Below are 22,037 nucleotides of genomic sequence, written 5' to 3'. Positions count from 1 at the left end.
TGCCATGACTCATTTGCAGTTTTGCCCTTACTGGTCGAGAGATACTTTTTAAAGTATGTTTGACTCCTTAGATGTTTAAATTTGAAAAAGGGTTTTTACCTGAAAGCGCTGCCGCTCGTCTTTTTATTTGTGTAATATTATATTATTTTATTAAAGTAGTTCATTTTATACCTATTGCCATGGTGGTTTTGGTACTTTGTTTTTATGTTATTTATATGTATATATATATATATATATATATATATATATATATATATATATATATACATTTACCTACCTTAATTGAATGGCACAGATGCCACTGTCTCTATCTAAAATCAACAAAAAAATGATGACATTGCAAAGGGGTTGGGGGGTTGGGAGGGTGGCCTAATGGTTAAGGTGTTTGCCTTACAAACACAAGGTGCAGGGTTTGAGTCTCACAAGGGATAATTGGCTAGGCTTCCAATGGCTCGCAAGGGCAGTTAGCTTAGTACTAACCTATGAACCTATGAACCTATGAAACATTGTTGAACATCACCACACATGCACAAGGAATACATGAAGCTAAAAAAAACTGTGGTGAAAAACATTGTTTTTGTACCCACAATGTATACTCTGGCATTGCACAATACCAGGGAAAGGGCATGTTCTTCAACCCCGGGGATTGTGTAATCTCGCACACCTGTCAACATCTATTTAGTCGACCAAATTGTGTTGACTTAACAGATGTTGACAAAACAGGCCAAAAGTATTCACTCCAATATATCCCTATCTATATATCTGTATCTATATATCTGATCTATCTATATTTAAAACACTCTTCTCAAAACTGTTAGCGTCTTTCCTATTTCTGAAAGAGCCATGCTGCTTTTCACTTTGCTAATTTATAAGGCTTTGTGTCTGAATGCCCCATCCCCTTGATAACTGAATTGCACTCCACATTGTTAGAATACCTATCAAGATCTTATCAGCTAAGTCCAATGTCCCTTGTAGCATTCAGTTTCCTGCTTCATCCTCTTAAGGGATTATTTTTCCAAAATGGCTCCAGCAACATGTAATGCACTCTCTTGTGAAAGAATCATCCCACTTGTCATAGGTTTAAGAATGCATTATGAATTTTACCTTATCCTCATTTCTACTTACGCATGCTACACAGATAATTACCAATGTTATTTTTAAAAATGTACCATGTTAAGTCATCTCACTATACCACTGTGACTTTTTCTTATATAACCAAGTTTTGTACTATTAATGTGTTCACTTTTACTTTTTCTGTATACTGGGCTGTGTTATGTTAAACCAGGCTATCTTGTGCCAGGGCTGTGGCTCAAAAGTGTCTTTTGGACCAGCTACACATTTAACAAATAAGTAAATAAAATAAGGGTTAGGAGTCCTCTGCTTCTTTGTGCTTAGATGTGGAGAGTATGTGGCAATCAGAAAAACATAATTCTTTAGGATGGGAAGAGCAGCATGAGGCTCAATGGGCTCTGCTACTGCTATCATAGGGGCAGAGATGTGTGAAATGTCTCCATTACATAACAAAGATACTCCCATTGGCTGGTGTCATGGCAAAGGCCTCTCAACCTATGACAGATAGAGGAGAGCCATATTAACTTTTGAAAGACTGCAGTAGATATTTTTCTCAACAATGCGAATGCTATAACTATGAAAAAAAGTGCAGAGACAGTAAGACAATTTTGATTCTCTTACCAACAACTAGTTTAATGATTGTAACACATAAAACACCAGTAAAATTATAAAATTAACACACATAAAAGATAAGGGAACAAAAGACAATTTTGCCTTTTTTATTAAAGCTGCAAAAGCAGAAATTAGTCTTCTGAAACACGTCAGCAGTATGGCTCGATTTCTCATGCGTACATTGCAAGTATATTTATCAGAAGCAGATGGTAGAAACAGAACCCATTTCTTAACATTTCCTAACAAACAGGGTAGAAGTCTTCACATTTCACTTTCTTGTCAAATAGCTTCCATCTCTGACTGGGGAGAACTTTATGAGGTTAGTGATAATGCTGTCTGTCCAATACATAAATTCATATGACATCCTCTCTGATGGTGACATTTGTGGGTATGACTTGCCCTGCAGCAGCTGTGATGGAACACCATTGCAAAACTGTTCCATATGTGCTACAACCTGGAGGGACAGGCAGTAGAAGTTCTGGTTTCACAGGTTACAGATTTAACATTTAAACCTTAGCAGCGTTGTATTTTTTCCTGCAAAGCATGGTTAATCAGAATCATACACATATTTTCCCTTCACGAGGAATGACATCATGCCATTCTCTATTCATCAGTCTCAGATTCCATCATTGTTTTATTTCGTAACATTTCGTTAGTTTCTTCACTTCTCTCGAGTCCTTCTGGCATTTATCAAATCTTCACAACAGCTTTTCCAATATTCTGTCCCTTCAGCATTCCCATAAAGGCTTCTGGCATGTTATCAAATCCTTGTGTAACGTGTTCATGATATTTGAGTTTTCCCTGTTAAGAATAGTAAATACAGCACCAATTACCATATATATTTTAGGCATGTAGTAAGCTGCCAGTAAAGAAATTACATACTGTAATGATGCAAGAAATGGAAAACAAATGTACTGCAAGAATTGATATAAAATAATGACACTTTTATTCAACTCTTTTATTTCCATAAGAAGTGGAAAACTTGCAACATTCATTTCTCCTTGAAGTATTATAGCATAAATAAAATTAAAAATTGACAATGCAGTCAGGTGGTTAAATAAAAAAGTGGGTGGCACAGTGGCACAACAGATAGTTTTGTCACCTCACAGCAAGACATTCCACTGGTTCAGTTCTCGACTGGGGTGCCTTCTGTATGGACTCTGCTTGTCCTCCCTGTGTTCGTGTGGGTTTCTTCCAGGTGCTCTGGTTTCCTTCTACATTCCAAAGACAATCAATAGGTGAACTGCACACTCTAAACTGACCATAAGTGTGAGGGTAAATGTGAGTGTGCAGTGTGGATGAAGTACAGTGGCACGACTAGCCACCCGGTGGTGTAAACCTTGACTCAAGATGATTGTCACTATTGAAGTGACACCCCAACCCCGTGTTAAAAAATGGGATAAAGGAGTTGTGGATGAATGGATGGGTAAAACATAAAGGCATGAAAACCTCAGTCTGACTGCACTGTGTGTGACCCTAAATATGCCAATATGGTACAAGCTGCTCTTCCAAAATTCAGTGACTCTGTATACCATCCATTGTTAAACACTTCTTTCTGTTTATATAAGACATTAAGGAAAGACACATGACTATATAAACAAATGAACAGTTTTGCATTTACAATTCTTTATCTCATCTTCTTCAATTTCTAGTGACTGAGCATCAAATAGCATGTAACACATGATCCTTCACGAGGAAAAGGAATGTAAAATGGGCCCATCATTGCAGTGTTTTTGGCCCTGGAAAGTGAACTGATAACCTATTCCCTAGTTTTGTTTGGGGGGGGGGGATTGTGGTATGTGGCATTTTCTTTGGATTACTAGGGGGAGAAGTTTAAGCTGAACCTGTCAGGCCAAAAGGTTGTCAATGGCCTCTGGTTTAGTGTGGGTGATGCACTTTACAATAAGTTCTGCTTGGTATTTAAACTGTGCATTTCCAGTGATCCCTGAATAGTCACAGCTGCCAGTTCTGGCATGCAGCTGGAGCTCATAGTCTTTGAAAATGGCCAACACCACAGTGCCACATGCATGCTGGCCATAACACTACATGCATGACAGTGAACTCTTTGTTATGCATACATTATTACGGGTCAGATAAACTTTAAAATAAAGTTGTTTGGAATGGTCTCCATTTGTACAAACATGACAGCCCTACAGACCAACATCACACATGTGCCTTGTTCCACCTCCTCCACCAGACTGGTCTCTTCTCCCTCCACCAGCCCTTAGCACAGCTACACCTGTACCGTACTTCAGATATTTAAGCTACATACTATACAGCAACTAATGTCTGACATGACAGCTCCCACATGTAGGTAGTGTTGCACTGTCAAGACTGCTTACGGACTGTAATGGGCTACACCCATAGACCAAACTTTTCCAATGGTGCTCAATGCAATTGAAAACATTCCAAGTCCCTCAGTTCTGTGGACCTGATTCCTGTTTTGAATTTGGGAGCTCTATCCTGGAATCCTTCATCTGCATGAATGACTAGAGGAGGCTCAGCGCACATGATCTGAAATACAGAGTAGTGTACCTGCTTGGGTGGCTTTAAGGTAGCTGTAATAAACTCAGGCAAGTATGGGTATTCTTCAGATGTGAAATAGAAATGTGACAGAACTTTCAACTCTTTTTCAGTAATGTGAAAAGGACAAAACTTGTAATTTTTTTCTGTAAAATTTATTAAAAGTGTTTACGATTGCTACAGATTTTTTTTTCGTGAAATGCAGCAAAGCTATAAATCAGAAAATGTTCAGCAGATATGGAAAACAATGTTCTATCTAGAAGGATTGCACAGGACAAGCACCTGCAGAGCTGTATTTAACTACAGGGTGTAAACCGAACAATTTACATTTTTTGAGAGGGGCCTCCAGGCTAGATTAAGGTTTAAAAGGTGAAACTGAAAAAGAAACTAACTTTTTTCTGCACAGGGAGGGTATTACACACACACACACACACACACACACACACACACACACACACACACACACACACACACACACACACACACACACACACGCACACACACACACACACACACACACACACACACACACACACACACACACACACACACACACACACACACACACTTACTTTGCACTTAGGCAATATTACTGAGTTATTTCTGGTTGCTGAAGGCATCACACCACGTAACTGAAACATTTTTTTCTGTGCCTAAGGAATTAACATCATTCAGTCATGGATCTGTTGTTAATTTGAGTTATACAAAAAGTACCATGGACTCTAAGTTACTGAGGGGAAGCTGAGTTGAAAGAATTATGTTAATCGTATGTCTTTAGTAGGCTCATTATGAGACATTACTCCAGAAATTAGGTGGAAAGACTCTCTTTCTTAAGAATTCAGAGCTTGCAGCCACTTTCTCAGTGCTTGCCTGGACACTTCTGTCTATGGATTGCTTTTCATACTGCATTAGTGTTCTTATTTTTTGTTACCAGTTTTGCTATTCTATCCATCCATTTATAACTCCCTTTTTTATCTGTTTTTTTCACAAGGAGTAACTGTATGCTGTTGTCTCCTGCAAATTTAGATAATGGAGACAGGGCCTGGTAACTATTTTAATCAAATCAGTCAGGAAATGTTCATCTGGAAGAGTTAGATTTTTTTCTTCGGCAAGATATCCGTTTAAAAATGTAGTTATATATTACTATAATTATCAATCTTGATTATCCATGTCCTTATACTTTAACTTATAGGACTTGTTACTTCCAGGTAACTGAACATAAAACATATAGTCTCACAGCTCAAGCTTCTCCCCTGCCTCCCACAATGCACTGCCCCTCCTTCCATCCCACAGATTTCATTTGCCATCAGTTGCATACAGATGAGCTCTCTCTCCAGTTTAAATGGAAACAGATCAGGGTGTGCATAATAATTTACTTCTTTTTTCTAGTGGTTTATGTCAGTGATTTGTTATGAAGTAATTTTAGCCTTTTTTTCCCAATCCTAGTTAGGCAATTTTGTTATAACTCAAGAAAGTTTTGTTAACATTGTTTCTTGTTAAAGGACTACCTTCCTAATAGAAGTATTAGTCATTGGTTTAAACTGTTATTAATTATGTAACTGCTAAAGCTGTCATAGTGCTTGGTGTCATACTTAGTTAGTTACCTGTTCAGAGTATTAATTATCAACAAGGCCTCTGGTTTCACAGCATGCAGCCATTATGGCCACATGATTTACCACCAGGGTACAAAAGAGTTCTGTGTAATGTGCCCGAGGCTAGATGACCTTGTGGAACCATTAAATATATGCTAATTGTGTTGCCAATGAGCTAATTTTTAAAGGGCTACTCCCATCTGAGGCTGATGTCAGGGGCTCAGTTTTAGTGCTGGCAGATCAAAGTATATAACCCCTGTTCCTTACATATAGTGGTGTCAATGGTGAGGATCACGTGACAAAAGCATTGGTGTCCATTACATTTATTGGTGGCAGAGGTACAGATTTAAAACCTGTACCTCTGGCTGTAAGAGTGTGTTACCCCATGTGTAACTTGTTTTGGAACAGTACCCATTGTTTACTTCCACTGCCCACATAAACATAGTTTTGGATACTGTAAGGACCTTGTCTGAGTGTTTTGGCAGAATCTTATCAGGTAGGAAGGCATTAAAGGTAAGAAGACTCAAGAGGCCTTCTCTGGACATTTTTTCATACTGACAAATTTTTAGAGAGTTGTAGTTCTAGTCTGATCAACCCAAAAGCTCCATTTTCTGCACCTACTGATGTCACAGACAAGACCATCATGGTCTGGCTTTACATATTCCATCTCCCTGTAATTATCTGCAAAATCAGAGGACAACATTAGTAGGAGGAAGTGGAAGAGAAAAAGACCTGAAATTAATGTCTGCAGTTTAATAGACGAAATATGATTTGTTTTTCCTGATATATGTTCTCTGTGGATTATTATTAAGAGGATTAGATTAGTAAAATGATTTGTGCATGACTATATAGTAATGCTATGGGCAGTGAGACATGGGTAGAAATTGATTCTTTAACTGACAAAGAAACACCTACAAAGCCAGTACTAAAGGAATAATCTGCACCAAATTCATCTGCACGACTGATTACTGTCAACAGCATCCTGCACTAAATGATTGAGGTGGTACTGTCAACAGTGCCAATATATCCAAAGTTATTGACAAACAAATAGAATCAACAACATGTGCTACTCCTCCAGAAATGCACTGCATATCTGGTAAGGCTCTTGAGTTAAGTTACAGCAATTCAATCTGAAAGCTTCAATAAATCTGGATATTTCCTTCAAAATGGGTCAAGGTTCTCAGACTCTCACCGTTTCAGTCATGACCTGCAGGAGCATGTGAAGGATCTTACTGGGAAGGGGTCTCGGAACAGTACATCCAGAAAGAATCACATCAAAATAACAGATAACTGTAGTAATATTGACAATCAAATGATCAAACCTGCCTGTCAAAATGGAACCTTGCAAATACAGACAGGCAGTAGCATGGTGATGTGGTACATCAGCAAGCAAGTGGGAAAACACAATCACCTTCTGTGCATATTACCACTGTGAGCACAAATGGACACCAACAAATGAATGTTAAATGGGGACACGTTCTTGGACAAAGTTCACAATAGGTGCGACAGAAGTAGATATCTTTTATTTCTCCTGAAAAGAGACAACTGAGCAAATATTATTTCAGCATACAAGCTTGAACGGCCTAGCCAACAGATACCTTCTCCATATCCTGGGTAGAGTATTTCTGTATTTTTCCCTTAACCCCAGTATGTTACAAATTATGTGGGAGGACAGAGCAGGCATGCAATTGGCCCAGGCTCCACTGGTACCTCTGCTACTGAGCCAGAAGTGAAAAAACTGGCCCTGTTGCCTCAACTTGGACATCTCTTAACTCAGAACAAGAGGATTCATCCAAACATACAGACACTAGACATAACAGTGTGGATGATTCAGCACTCAGCCCCTTCCAGGCACATGCTGTCTGAGGATGTGCTGCAGATTTTGAAGGAGGCCAGGAAACCAAACTCAAGAAAATATTACAGAGCAAAGTGGAAAATGTTGTCTCACTTGTGTTATAACATAGGACAGGACTAAATTTCAGAACATGTGTTTCTGCTTCTTCCTTGATGCAGAGTAACCATGGCATGTGGAACTGCAGTGACTGGGCATGCTGACACCACCTGTTTCTTAGGTACCATTTCAGTTTCCTATTGTGAAGTCCTGTTAGGAGGACCATTCGATTGCAAATATCCATCTATTCCAGAAATCAAAGGATTCTCTGGCAGGATCTGGTTCAGGATGCTAACCTTTCCAAATTATTGAGCCAGAAATAATTTCTTGTCTTCTGGGCAGAATGCTTTCTACTCCATCATAAATACAACTTACCCCAACTACATAACTCCCTCTTCTCACTTACCTTTTTGAGATAAGTAGGTTTTGGTATGATTTAGAGAATCCCAGGGGCTAGAAAAAAATTAATGTGGTTTTCAGAGCCTCCTGGATTTCCACCATGCATGAAGCCTGAATGAGGCTGTCATCCAGATAAGGGTAGATGTGAGCACCCTTTGTGCTACAAAAAGCAAGTACTGTATCCACATTGTAAACACCCTGGCTACAGTAAACAAACCAAAGGGAAAGGAGGTGAATTGGTAATGGATATCTCCCCTATACTGAATCTTAGGAACTGCCTGTCCAAGTTGACTATTGGAAAGTGAAGGTAAGTTCTCTTTAGATACAAGGTCACAATATTGCTTGTGAAATAAGCAAGAGTAAAATGCTCTGAAAAGATAGCATTTTCAGCTTTGGTGCTGTCAGTAATTTGTTCCTCTGGAGAGGGTATTCAATGAGTTTCCATAGCCTTTCTCTTGTTACTGCTAGAAACAGCCTGATTTCATTGCACAGTAGAACTTGGCCCCTTTTTCTTTTTCTGAGAACCTCTATATGTCTTTATGAGTTTAAAAACACTTCATTTGCAGAGGCAGAAATGCTATTGATGTTTGGGAACAGGACAGATGCCATCCTAGAGATCTTGGTTTCTATTGGAACTGCAACCTTTAGTGCTGTTTTATTATCTTCAGGACCAATGTGATCAATGCGATGACATCCCACTGCATCATGAAGAAAGCCAGACTGCCTCCTATCCTGGTATATGGAAATAAAGGGAGGGTAAGAGCAGGGGGGAGCAGGGTTATGGGTTTTAGGATTGAGAGAGGCATGAGGATTTTTGAGTCATAATTAGTCCCTTTCACTGTCATGGCTCTGAGGGCCCCCAGAATTTCCTCTCTGATCAGCTTGCCACTCCTTTTTGTAGTGACCCTTCTTTCTCTTTTGAGATTTGATCATCTTTTGGTAAAATGGCTAAGCCTTTACTGGGCATTTCCAATGTATCTTGGGGCAAGGAATGAAAAAAAGTATCTTTAACAGACTGCGTAGTTTAACCCTTTCCCTCCAGTTTATTAAAGTTCTTCTAAGCTGTGGGTCCAGAAGCTTCTTATCTAGAGGGGCATCAAGGATCTCCACTTTCACATGCTCTAGAAGGGGCTGAATCATTAGATATGCATAGTTCCTACCTACAGACTCCATAGCAGATGCCCTGCAGGTTGTATCAACTGCATCATAGCCACATTTCATGCAGTTCCTGACAACCTGGGCATTGAGATTGCATAAATGAAGCATCTGCCTTTGTTGGCCTTTACTTTATATTCCCACGGATTGGGGGAGAAACTCCTTCCAATTTATTTAGTTTTTAGAGGAACAAAGTGTAATTTCTATGCTCTAAAAAAATAAATAAAATGTAGCCCCCTGCTACAATACAGCACACCCACCCAGCAGCATGATGGGTGCCCCAGGAAGGAGGCTCTCAGCTTGATTTGACCATTCAAATGGCTCTGACAAGAGTGTGGCTTAGTATCAATACTTCACATGATGCATTTTTCAATTATATCTAAAGTTTTCTAATGTCTGGCTTTACATGGCTGTATCCTAAGGGAGTTGGAAGGGACATTTCTACTGAATTCTGGACATTTGAGAGCAGGAATGAGCTAAGTATCACTATTATTTTTTTCATGATGCTGGCAGTTATCAACCAGATATTTTCTGTTAATAGATATGACTTTGTGATTTATGTGTTGCCACTTAGAATACTATAATGTGTGTCAAGTTACTTATGTGGACTGGAGTAACACCGCACTTGAGCTGAAAACCAGTTTGTTTTACATTAAGAAGGTTTTATTATGCACTCTGGTGGGAGCGTATGCGTGTTTATCTGATTGGCCTGAGGGCTTAACTGTGCAAAAGTCAAGTTTCATCCTGGTGGTATAAAAGCCTCATGTTTGTGCATCATGCAGAAGTGGTTACCAGTGCCTTGTATATAACCAGACCTCTGTAGTTTAAAATACTCTTTCTAAACTCTATTGGAAATGCCCTCCATAGTCTCCCACTATTCAAAGCTCCTCAAAGAGCTGCCAGTTTGCACAGAGGGTAGCATCACTGCAACTCATCCTACATTATACTACTAAACACTCTCATTTAGACCTTTAAGTGACTCTCCCCTACTCCTTCCCATCCACTAAGGATCTGTATAATGGACAGCTGCTTTCCTGTTATCTTTGTTTCTAACCTGGAAGATATGGGCATCCTGAGGCAGTGTACTAACTGCCTTTTGTTCACTGACAGCCATTTAATTTTAGAACAGACAAAGTGTATGAGAGATGTAGATACAAAATATAACTGGAGGCAAAGTGCTCACATACACATATGAAAAATGAAAACCATGTTGTCAGCATTACACCCAAAACACTAAGGAACAAACACATAGACCCACATATGCAGAGGTACTCACTTGTAATCTACCCAAATGTCCAAGACCTCCAGAAAGCATCTCTCAGTGGCCCTGTGCATACTAAACATAACTCTAAAAATCATAGTAGCCATACTTCCAAGCTATAAGGCAACACACCACACAAATATCCTAGACTTAGTACTTATGAACATGGGGGGGATGCTACTCCGTCCTGTGCATTAACTCCTCCCTGGTAAGATCCAACCACAAAATGATCTCTTTTAGTATTAAAACTAACCTAGAACCCCCATCAAACTCCAAACCTGTTAAAATCTTTGCTAAGGCCAATTGCCTCACACTAAGTGACAGCCTATTACACTTCCAAGCCCCTCCAAACCCAGGTGACACTGAGGCCTACTCTGAGCTGCACAAAAGCACTGCACAACCACATTCATAGATGCATAGAGGAGACAGTACCTGTCTGAGTCAAACCTATGATTACTGGCAAAAATAAACCACCCTGGTGGACCCCTAGCATAAATAGGAAAAAAAATCTCTCCAAAGCCAAGAAGGAATAGAGAAAATGGTGCAAAAATACACTCACCAGTCTAAACAAACAAATCAGAGAGCTGGTCAAATCTGCCAAGGCAAACTATGAGGCAAAGATAGCCTCCCAGATGAAAGATAACCATTTTAATCATATTTGTAACCTCAGGGGAAACAATCAGCAATGTGTCAAGTTAATCACAAATGGCAGCACTTACACTCAGCTGAAACTGTAGCAAACCTGCTGGCCAACAAGTTCAGTTCAAACTTCTCCCCTCCCATCCCCTTCTACCACATACAAAGAAATACCTGCAGCCATCCCCCTACTAGTCATTATGAGGGAACAGGTCTTTACTGTGCTAGCTAAAGCCAAAACCACAGCCTCCATTTGTCCTGACAACATTCTAGAATGCTTCTTGAACAACTTGAAACAGAATATATTAGGGCCACTAGGAACACTCTTTAACTACAGTCTCTGTACGGGCTTTGTCCCAGAGGAATGGAGAACTAAAATCATCATTCCTCTGCAAAAGGGGGGCCCATCAAGTGATCCAGGGACCTACAGACCCATAAGACTGTCCAGTCTTATCTGCAAGACCATGGGAAGAATTATCATGGGCCTCATCAATAAAACATAGGAGCTCTCCAAACATTGGACTAGATCTAATTTGGCTTTGTCAAAGGGAGGTCTTGCCTATTCAATCTGGTGGACTTCTTCAAGAAAGTCAACAGGGCCATGAGTGAGCATAAAACAGTACACACTGCTTATCTAGACTTGTTCAAAGCTTTCAGCACAATCCCCCCCAGTTGAGGATCATAAATAAACTTACTGAGTTAAGCATAAAACCCTAAATCATTAGGTGGAAAGCTAACTGGCCTACTGACAGGAGACATGTTGTCTGGATAGGATCAGTGTTGGACCCCTCCTGTTTGGTATATACATCTCTGAAGTGAAGACCAGTGTTGGGGGCCTCTGGCTGACCAAGTGCATTGACAACTGTAAACTGGGAGGAATCATTGAATCCCAAAATGATGTTGACATCCTACAAACAGGCCTAAAAATGACAAATGATTGGTGCCAAAACTGTGGTCTGAGACTAAACGCTAAAAAATGCATAATCATACCCTGATATTCCTGTAAATTATAATATTGATAGCACACCCCTAAAAGTAGAGCACTCTTACTATCAGCATGTTGAATACTATATATACACTACTCTGAGAAAGTAGTGCATTTTGCATGCTGTGTCCGATGCTCCATGTTTTACACAGGCAAAACGGACTATGCCTTGAATAAAAAAATCTAACATATGTTGATATAGATACTGATAGCTAAATTTATGTTCTTTTATTTCTCTTATCTTCTGCCTCTAATAGACTCTGTTAGCTATTAATGTAGTTTAGATCAGTTTATATCAGTCTTGCACCCTTTCGTATAACTAATTGCTGCATTTTTACTTGATTCTTTTTCTTTCTAGTAAATATACTAGACCATGGCCAGCTCTCTTGCTGTTTCTCTCTCTTTTACTCTTCTATCCTCTCTCTTAAGCATTTTCCTTGTACCTTTCCCATGTTTGGCCTTCTAATCTGTTTCCCCTGTCCCATAATGCCATGCTTCATTTAAAATGCTGTATATGCATTTGGCACCTTCTCTTAGTTCTGTCTTTTCTCAATCGGCCATAGCTCTGGTTACCTGGTGATGTACAGAAGCCACCTAAGTGCTTAGGTCTAGGGTAAACTACTGGTAGGGATGCATCATTCTTCCTTACCACCCTTGCCTAAATGTATGTCTTGTTATTGTATTCAGCTCATTGAATTGTTGTTTTAATGAAAGTCTCGTTAATAAGCTTAGTCCTGTGTATCGTGACCTAGAATCAAGGTGTTTCCTTTAATTTAAGCAGGTCTTGCTGTAATAAATTCTTGGCAGCCAAGTTTGTTACCTTATTCACTTCAGAGAATTGTGCTTAAAACATAGCTGCTTGTGTTATTTTAAGGAGCTCTAGCTGTTAAATCTTGGCAGCTTACTACCACTGTAACGGCTTGCTGTAGTGGTTATAACGACAGGTAATTGAACTGTGTACCTGTAATGTTTTATCTGCTTAACTGTATATCGACAGCCAAATACTACTAATTACATTACTGCAGCCTTACCTTTTATATTTTATTTCTCAAAACTGATTACAGCTCATGTTCGCAAACATAAATGTAACCTGTCTTTGTATTTTGTTTCAAATGTGACTATTTCTTTAGCTATTTACTTTGATGTAGTGTATGGCACCAAGCAGTGTACTCTGACATTCTGTTTGTTATTGCCACTAACACAGTATCAAGCAGGTTGTTTTTTTCCAACTTCCTAATATTTGGTGTTTTCGAACTGTTACTGCTCTTTTGCTTTTTCAGAAACTACTACTGGGCACACAAGAATATGTGGCTTTGGAGATTGTAATTTATCTTGGTGCTTAATTATTCCAGTTGTCTGGATAGTATAATTCCTCATCAAAGTTAATCTCTAATATGTTTTGTGAGCATATAATGCTCCTGCTGCCTGCCTCTCACATATTGGTAATGGCATAATCTTTATTGGTAATTGTATAAACTGTCTACTGTTTATTGGTGATTGTACTAACTGCATTATCTTCAGCAGAGAATTGCCAACCTCTTAATGTCATCTGCCTTAACACTAGTTCAGTTATCCTGATTTTTATTGTTGTGCAGAGCAGCAGGGATTTATGCTGTAGATTCTCCATTTTTACTTACTCAAATGTGTGGTTAATTTTACTTCCACACTTTTTGATATTTATCAGCTTTTGCTAAGGAAATCATATTATATAATTTTTTTCTTATCTACATCTAACCACAACCTCTGCTTTTCTTTTTATTCCAGTGCTACATCCCTCTACTCACCCTGTCACAAATCTGCTGATCTGCCTGTGTCTCATGAAATAAACTTGCATGTTGTATCTGGAATTCCCTATTTTGTTTTATTGTGCCCAGACTTCTTTCAAGGTCAATCCCTCTACTTTTGTATGTACACACTGTAGTTTGTAACAACATTCTTATTTCTATTAAATTGTAATGGCTCCCTGTACATCACTACTCTATGCCTTAGCCCCTCTCCTATTTCATCTTCAGCTAAGGACCCTTTCCTCTAGAGGCAGACTTGTCCAAAGTATCTGACTCTACCTGCCGTTTGCTCTAGAGTGTTTAGCCCTCTTTCTGCTTACCTCAACATTCCTCTCCTCTCATCTACTAAGACCCTTTCTCTTCCTTCAATCTACCCTCTGTTTCTTATTTGCATAAACTTTGTAATTGTCCTACACCCCAGCCTACTTCACCCAATAATAGACATTTATACTTCTTATATCTCCTAAAGCTTGTATCTGATAATTATATTTCTGAAATCCACAGCCTCCAGCATATATTGATATAGATACTAACATCTAAATTTGTTCTTTTATTTCTCTTATTTTCTGCCTCTAATATATTCTGTTAGCTATTAATGTAGTTTAGATCAGTCCTACACATTTTCTTATAACTAATTGCTGCATTCTTACCTGATTGTTTTTCCTGTCTAGTAAAATATACTAGACCTTGGCCAGCCCACTCTGTTCACCCTATCTGGCTCAGTGTGCTCCTCTACCATACCCCAATTCCCAACCACCCCTGATTCAATTTTCTTTATAGCTGTCTATCTTGACCCCACCACCTGTAAACTTTAGCTTCATGTCCAACTTAACCTATCTAGTCTAATCACTCCCATCTATGACCCTCTTCTATTTCTATACATTACAACATACTCCTCCCTCCTATCCATTACTCCCCTCCTCTCCAATCTTTTGCACACATACTATCCTTCCGATATCACTCTCACCACTCTCTTGCAACACTCTCTCTTTAACCTCCATTATCCTTTCCTCTCATCCCTTCTTCTTCCCCTCCTCACATCCTTTCTTCTTCTCCATTCCACTCTCACCTCATATCACACTTTGCTAATCCTACAACCCTACTCCCCAACCTCTTCTCACTATACTACACATTCGTATACTCATTACTCCTGTTCAATATCATCCTCACTCTTCTCCTGCACTGAATTCACTCTTGCCAAAATAAAATTACCTCCTATGTTTTCGTCTCTTTACAGAATCAAACAAAAATTTCTCTCTTTCTATGCTTTTTTTAAGACTTCTCCTATACCCCTTAAATACCCTACAGCTCTCAGGTGACATTCACCCCAACCCTGGTCCCAGTACTATGCAATCTACTCGTACCATAGACTATCCAACCTCATTTGCACACACATAAAACTAACCCCAAAGATGTATCCTTTTACTCCATCAACATCCATAGTATCCTTAATAAGACAACAGAATTCCACTCTTCGATAGATCAATATTCATTCTCCTAACATAGTTACACTCTCTAAAAAAATGGCTGAAATCTCACAACACAGACAATGAATTTCTTCCCCCAGGATACAACATCATATACCATGATTGAACAGATAAAAAAGGCAGAGGTGTTGCTATTTTTTACTCTGGCCTCCTAACCCTAATCTGTCCCCATCTATCCTTCCACCCTCTTTTCACCCAATAGAACTCATTATGGCAAATTATAAACTCAACATACACAAAACTCTAACAGTAATTGCCATCTACATACCATCAGGAGATAACATACCCTTATTGGAACAGATTCTCCACTGGATGTCTAACAATATACCTAATGAGACCATAATTTTTTGTGACTTCAACATCAGTTGGGTAACCCTCTTCTCTTACTTTCCTACTGTCTGCGTAAACTTATACAGTTTCACTCAGCTTATCTCTTCTCCCACTTTTCATCATAAGCCCACTAATTCGATCATTGACTGGATTCTTGTCTCTAGTCCTAACCTCTATCACTACCTGAATCCCTACCAGAATGCATAAGTAAGCATAGCTCAATATGCATACAAAGATTCTCTCCCCATCACTCTCGACATCACAAATTTAAAAAATGCCAAAAGCTAGCTAACTTTGACCTTGAGACTTTTAACAACTTTCTCCAAGCTATAGAATGGTCCTTCCTATTAACCCTACCTCTAGATGAAGTTGTACTTCAATTTAACTCTGTCTTCCTTAACACACTTAACTCTCTTGCCCCTCCCAGAATGATTAGAGTTAAATCTCTGTGCTGTCCTTAGCTCACTAACTTTATTAGATCTCTAATTCACAAAAGAGATAATGCATGGAAACTTTGCTACAAAACCAAATCTCCCACCAACTTCCAAAAATATAAGCTACTCCGGAATCTAACTAAAAAGCACATTATCAATGACAAAAAAAAATGTCTACCACACACCTCAAACTACTACACCCAGAAACCCCAAAAAGTTTTGGAATATTATCAACCGGATCCTCCACCCAGGCAATCCCTTTACACCCAAAACCTCCCCCAATAACACATCTCTAGAAACTTCAACTCTTTAATTCATATTTCATTGATAACATCAGTAAACCCACCCAATCTTTCATCTCAACCACCCCAACTACATAACTCCCTCTTCTCACTGAGACCAGTTCCTACCAGCTACATTAAAAACCTTCTCCTTAAACTAAAATCAAGTTCCTCATCTGCTGATAAATTGGCACCTCTCTTTCTAAAAAACTGCTGCCAAGTCTATAGCATACCCAGTCTCCACTCTCATAAATCACTCCATCAGTGAATCCACTGTTCCTACTATTTGGAAAAAAATTCACACAATACCAACCCATAAAGGTGGGAATTCCACAAACTCTCTAATTTACATCCTATAGCTATACTCTCTCCTTTCTCTAAAATGCTTGAAAACTGTGTTCACAGACAATTCCTAGCCTACCTTTCTCACATAAACATGCTCACCCCTACCCAGCATGGCTTCTGCCCCCACCATAGTACCTCTACTGCTCTCATCTTCTTTACTAACTCATTTCCCTTGCCAGAGATAACAATAAACTGGTGTCTTGCCTCTTCTTAGACCTCTCTAAAGCCTTTAACACTGTCTCCCACCCCATGCTCCTCTCCAAACTGTTCTAACTCAACCTATCTACAGAAACTTTCTTTTGGTTCAACAGCTACCTCACAGACAGGCAGCAATCTGTCAAATGGCTGTCTGCCACTTCTCCCTTTCTTCACATCAAAATGGTTGTCCACCAATCTTGTCCCCAGTCCTCCCTCATACAGTACACAGATGAGTCCACTATCATTTCCATTGCTGACAGCCCCACTGACCTGCTCACCCTGACACAGAAATCCTTCAACCATACTGAATCCTGGCTTACTAACAACCAATTTAGACTCAACTCCCAAAAGACAAAACTCCTTCTCTTCCTCCCTAAATCCGTCTACCACCTTAAATCATCATTTACCATCTCTTCACTTAATACTACCATCACCCATGAAACACACAAAAAGCTCCTCGGCATGACCATAGATGACCAGCTCAAATATGATCTGCACGTACATCACCGTATTAAGAAAATTCACCAAAAGCTTTGCCTACTATATAGAAACAAAAAGTGCCTCACCTCTGACACTAGACTCTCACTTGCACATGATTACTTGCTCCCCAACCTCTTCTATGTCTCACAAATTTTAACTAAGCTACAGTTTTCACTTCTCTCCGAATTAGAAACCACCTACAACAAAGTAGCCAGATTTGCTGCTAATCTGTCTTTAAATCTCATCACTGCCATGGTCTGAGGACACTCAAATAGCTTGAGCTTCCTAACCGACTCTTATTTACTCAACTTCTCATTATCCACTCTATCCTGAACAAACCTTCCTACTGCCCTAGTATCTCTACTCTAATTTCCCTCCCTACCCCCCTCGATCCCTTAGAAGCTCCGACCAATGTCTATTACAGATTTATATACCTAAAAAATTAGTTGGACAGAATCTTTATAGCTATTCTCCTGCCTCTCAATAGAACAAGCTTCCCATGCCCCTCAGACATATTACCAATGTTCATGAATTCAAGAAAACACTCAAACAACATCTAAACAGCAGCTGGTTATGTCTCTGTGACTATCCCACCTGAACTCTTTGCCTCTTCCATCTCTACTTTCTCTCTGCTCATTCTCCCTTCCTCCCTCCCTAACTACCTCCCTTTTTCAAAATTTCTCTTCAAATAATCCCAACATGACTATTATTGTTTCCTTCTATTTTTTTTTCATGACTGTTACCTGTTTTCTTTACTCTCAGTTTCTCTTCTAATTTACATTATATCATGTTCATTTTTTCTTGTATTGTTGTAATGTGAGCTTCTTAATGTACGTTACTTTTTTATGTTAATTTTCTTGTATTGATGTAATGTGGAGCTTTTCTCCCCAGGCCTCCACTGAAAAAGGACTTTTGCCCTGTTGGACCATCCCAGTCAACAAATGTCAAATAAATAAATAAATAATAAATAAAATCTACCAACATGTATACAGTATTCAACGTGCCGATATAAGAGTGCTCTTGCCAAACAGTCTGGGACCGGTGTTTATTTTACTGGTTTTATCTTTTCAGTTATCAAGCAGGTAGATGCCTCAGCCTATGTGGGCGATTGGGGTAATAAGCTGCTGAGCAGGGAACTGCATTCTCATGCTCAAGCTGGATGCTACACATCTACCAGGCTTGAATGAAAATATTTCATTACATAGTGAACTTAAGAAACGAGTAAGTAAGTTGTAAATCTAATTATTACTTGCTATTCTTGTACATTTTATCCTATTACTATTTTTAGTGTTTGAGTGTATTTCAAAGTTAGTACAGTGATGATTATTCCTGCTTGCTATGTGGGTGACCTGGGTTTGATTCTCTGATAGTGGGTAAAGTGTTCTTATGAGTTTTTAAGCTCATTTTTTATAACTTTATGCTTACAATTAATGAAGGAGAAATTGGTAAGTGTGTCTTTTTTACATACAACAGCTACCATTGGTTGTTTTTAAAGGATGTGTGAGTGAAAAATGTTATTTTTAGGTCTGCAAGACTTTGACTGATGGTTTTGATGATGTCAATTCATTAAGATGAAAGCGCTCAACAGTTCATTGTTATGTTGATTAGTTTGTTTTTTGACAAGTTTCACAATGTTTTTTGAAATAAACATGGAATTTTTGAGCCCTTGTGTTGGAACTGACTTCTAGATTCTGTTTTTTTATTGGATTTATTGTGTATTTAGTGCTCAGGCTTTTTTTTTAGATCAGCACCTGAGAGAGGCCTCTGTAGCCTCCCATCTGAAATTCTCTTTTATCCTGTAAAGGGTATCTTCAAATGAAACATCTTCAGGTGTTGAAGCTAAGAAAGATCCTCCAGAAGGGCCTAAATGAGACTGATGCATGATGTCTAAGCCATGGTCTCAAGCTAAATGCAAAAAAATGCATAGTAATCCCCTCTGGAAAAAACAGAGTACCTGCAAACTACAACATAGGAGGTAATCCCCTGAAATCTGAAGAAGAAATAAGGGATTTAGGGACCCAAGTAGATAGTCAGCTTTCCTTTGATAACCATGTTGCCAAAGTGGTTAGAAAATCCTTCTATGTGACCCATCCGATTATGAAAGGGTTCACATCAAGATCTAAGGATGTAATGGTGCCCCTCTACCCTTCCCTCATCAGACCCATTATTGAGTACAATGCATCAATTGGAATGTATCTGGCTAGACATCTCCAGCAGCTGGAGAGACCACAGAGGTACCTAACCAAGAGGATTACTGGCCTCAAACAGTTGCCCTATGCAGCACGATTGAAAAAGCTAAGACTGTTATCTGTTGCATACCACTTTCTCAGAGGCGATCTCTGTCTAATGTACAGAGCCATGTCCAACCCAGAATTGTTGAACATGCTCCATCTTAGCAAAACCAAATCTACTCGAGCTACACGCTCTAGGGATATAAACCTCAACACAACAATGAACAGAACATGCTGGAGGCATAGATTCCCTTCACAGAGACTTCCTTTACTATGGAACAGGGTCCCGATCTACATAAGACAGAGCCCCTCACTATCACTCTTCAAGAGGAACCTTGATGAGTGGATGGGCAACAGAAAGTTCACACTGGGGATCACACCAACAGCTCTACTAGATAGGGGCCAAGGGTACTAGCTGCTAGTACAAGGGTCTAGGGAACTACTAAAGGGGCGGTGAATACTGCACAACATGGCTGGGCTAATATATGCCTTCGGGCAGATAGCCCAGTACCAACCTATGAACCTATGAACCTAAGAGTTGCCTTCTCAAAGTCAGACTATAGGTAAGTAACTGGAGATGTTTGATTAAACATAGACCAAGTCTTCTACCACTGAATCTGAGGTGTCTGAATAACTCTTGGGAGAAGGTTCCCTTTTTATTTTAACAGGCTGTTCTTCTGGCACTGTAGACTCTTCAAAAGATGTCTCTGGATTTCATAAAATCCAACAAGTCCTGAGCCAGCACCTTGAAGAGACTCTGTGAGTGAGCCTGGCTGGGGAGAGGGTTGAGGCTCACTTAGTAAAGGCTGGGGTGAGTCAACTGATGACTTATTTTGCTTAGTTATCTTCCTATGTTTGGGATTGTAGTCTACCTTGCAAACTCTGGCATGCGGATGTACACCTAGGACCTCAATCCAGTCTGCTTTGACTTCCTCTTGTTGAAAAAATGTGAAGATGTCTCCCTCCCCAGAGCTGATGATAGTGTTGATGCCAGATACCAAAGCATGCAATTAGGGCACAGAAACAACTGATGGCACATAAGTTTTGGCTCACTAGTATGTGGTTTATGCTGAAAGCACGTCGGTCTCTTGAGTAGTCTTTCCAGAGGCCACAACAAAACCAGACATTGAATATATAGGCTATGAAGGTGCATCTCAAAGACTGGTGCCTTTGAGCATGGAAGCTGTTATATTCTGAGGTGGTCTCATCTATTTCCCAAAATCTGTTTTCCTTTGGACACTTCTCTGAAAATGACTTATTTCTGTGTGTATAGTCTGAAGAAGAGCCAGTGTGTATCATGGTAGACTAGGACCAGATGTGTGCCCATTCAGAGAGATGAACTTCTGCTGAGATTTTATTCTGTATTTGTATAGTTCTTTGGTTAAATAAGTCACACTGGAGACAGCTGGACACATCATCTTCCAGACAAAAACAAATTATGCAAGGCCCTGGCCAGTACTTGTTTCCAGTATCCAAGACCGTCATTCACCTTTGTACTTGATAATTACACTCTGTTAAAAGCCAACTATAAAAATATACAAAGATACAAAGATAAGTGAAACTCCAGTACAATTTATCAAAAGATAGAAGTGCATTAAGAAGTGGAAGATGGAAAAGTGGGATCAGGCAAAAAATAATATTGGCTGGCTAACAAAGAAGCTAAGGAGCAGTCACAATGGCAAAGCGCACGTCATTAGAGAAACTCTACAAGTTTCTAGAAAATGAATCAGCAAATGGCACAAATAAACATTGTAAGATATTTCTGATTTTTTGTTCCTGAGGATCGCTTGTCTGTGATGAATAAATGCTTGTTGTTTTGGAACACTACCCGGGTTTCATAATTTTGGAAATTATTATGACAGAGCTCATCAACGAAGTTTTAGGACCACTAGTTTCTCTGTTTTTTTATTTTTTCCTCAACACTTGTGGTGGTAAGGTTAGAACTAGACAGATTCCTTTGCTTGTTCATTTTTTAAAATACAGTAGTCAGAAACATAAATGCCAGTAATGTCACATTCAAGTTAATGCATTCAGTAAACAAGGTTACCCATTAGTAGTGTTCACAAATCAGTACAAAAGCATTTACCTCTTTCACCCAGTTCATTAGCTGAGTTAGTGCCTCCAGTCTTTGGTCATTCCAGCGCCAGACAATGAACCCCTCCATGCGAAGTTGTTTCTGGATCATCGGGAAAAGGAAGTAGGGGCCTGCATAAGAAAAGGCTCATGAGAAGCTAGTACAATTTCAGCGCTTTATGGAAACTTCAAAAAATGAACATGGTTAGCATTTAATTTACAATGGCTGGGGTAAAATGTAACTGCAGTACTTCAGCAAGTTCCTATAA

The 22,037-nt window shown here is 39.3% G+C and overlaps 1 protein-coding gene across 3 annotated transcripts in view; it reads right to left on the bottom strand.

Moving 5' to 3' along the window:
- Window positions 1-1,761: 1,761 nt before the first annotated feature.
- The window catches only part of LOC122793216 (prostaglandin reductase 1-like), a 401,739-nt gene continuing 381,463 nt past the window's right edge, over window positions 1,762-22,037 (bottom strand). For all 3 annotated transcript variants that reach the window (XM_044061055.1, XM_044061054.1, XM_044061053.1), the window contains exons 9-10: window positions 21,782-21,900; window positions 1,762-2,484 (exon numbers count right to left, since the gene is read on the bottom strand). In XM_044061055.1, the coding sequence (XP_043916990.1) occupies window positions 2,374-2,484; window positions 21,782-21,900 (230 nt within the window). In that variant the 3' untranslated portion in view covers window positions 1,762-2,373. The remainder of the gene's footprint in view (window positions 2,485-21,781; window positions 21,901-22,037) is intronic.

This window comes from Protopterus annectens, chromosome 2.part0, assembly GCF_019279795.1.
Source record: "Protopterus annectens isolate FY-2018-M chromosome 2.part0, PAN1.0, whole genome shotgun sequence".
Classification (NCBI taxonomy): Eukaryota; Metazoa; Chordata; order Ceratodontiformes; family Protopteridae; genus Protopterus; species Protopterus annectens.
This window is presented reverse-complemented; position numbering and strand designations above follow the sequence as displayed.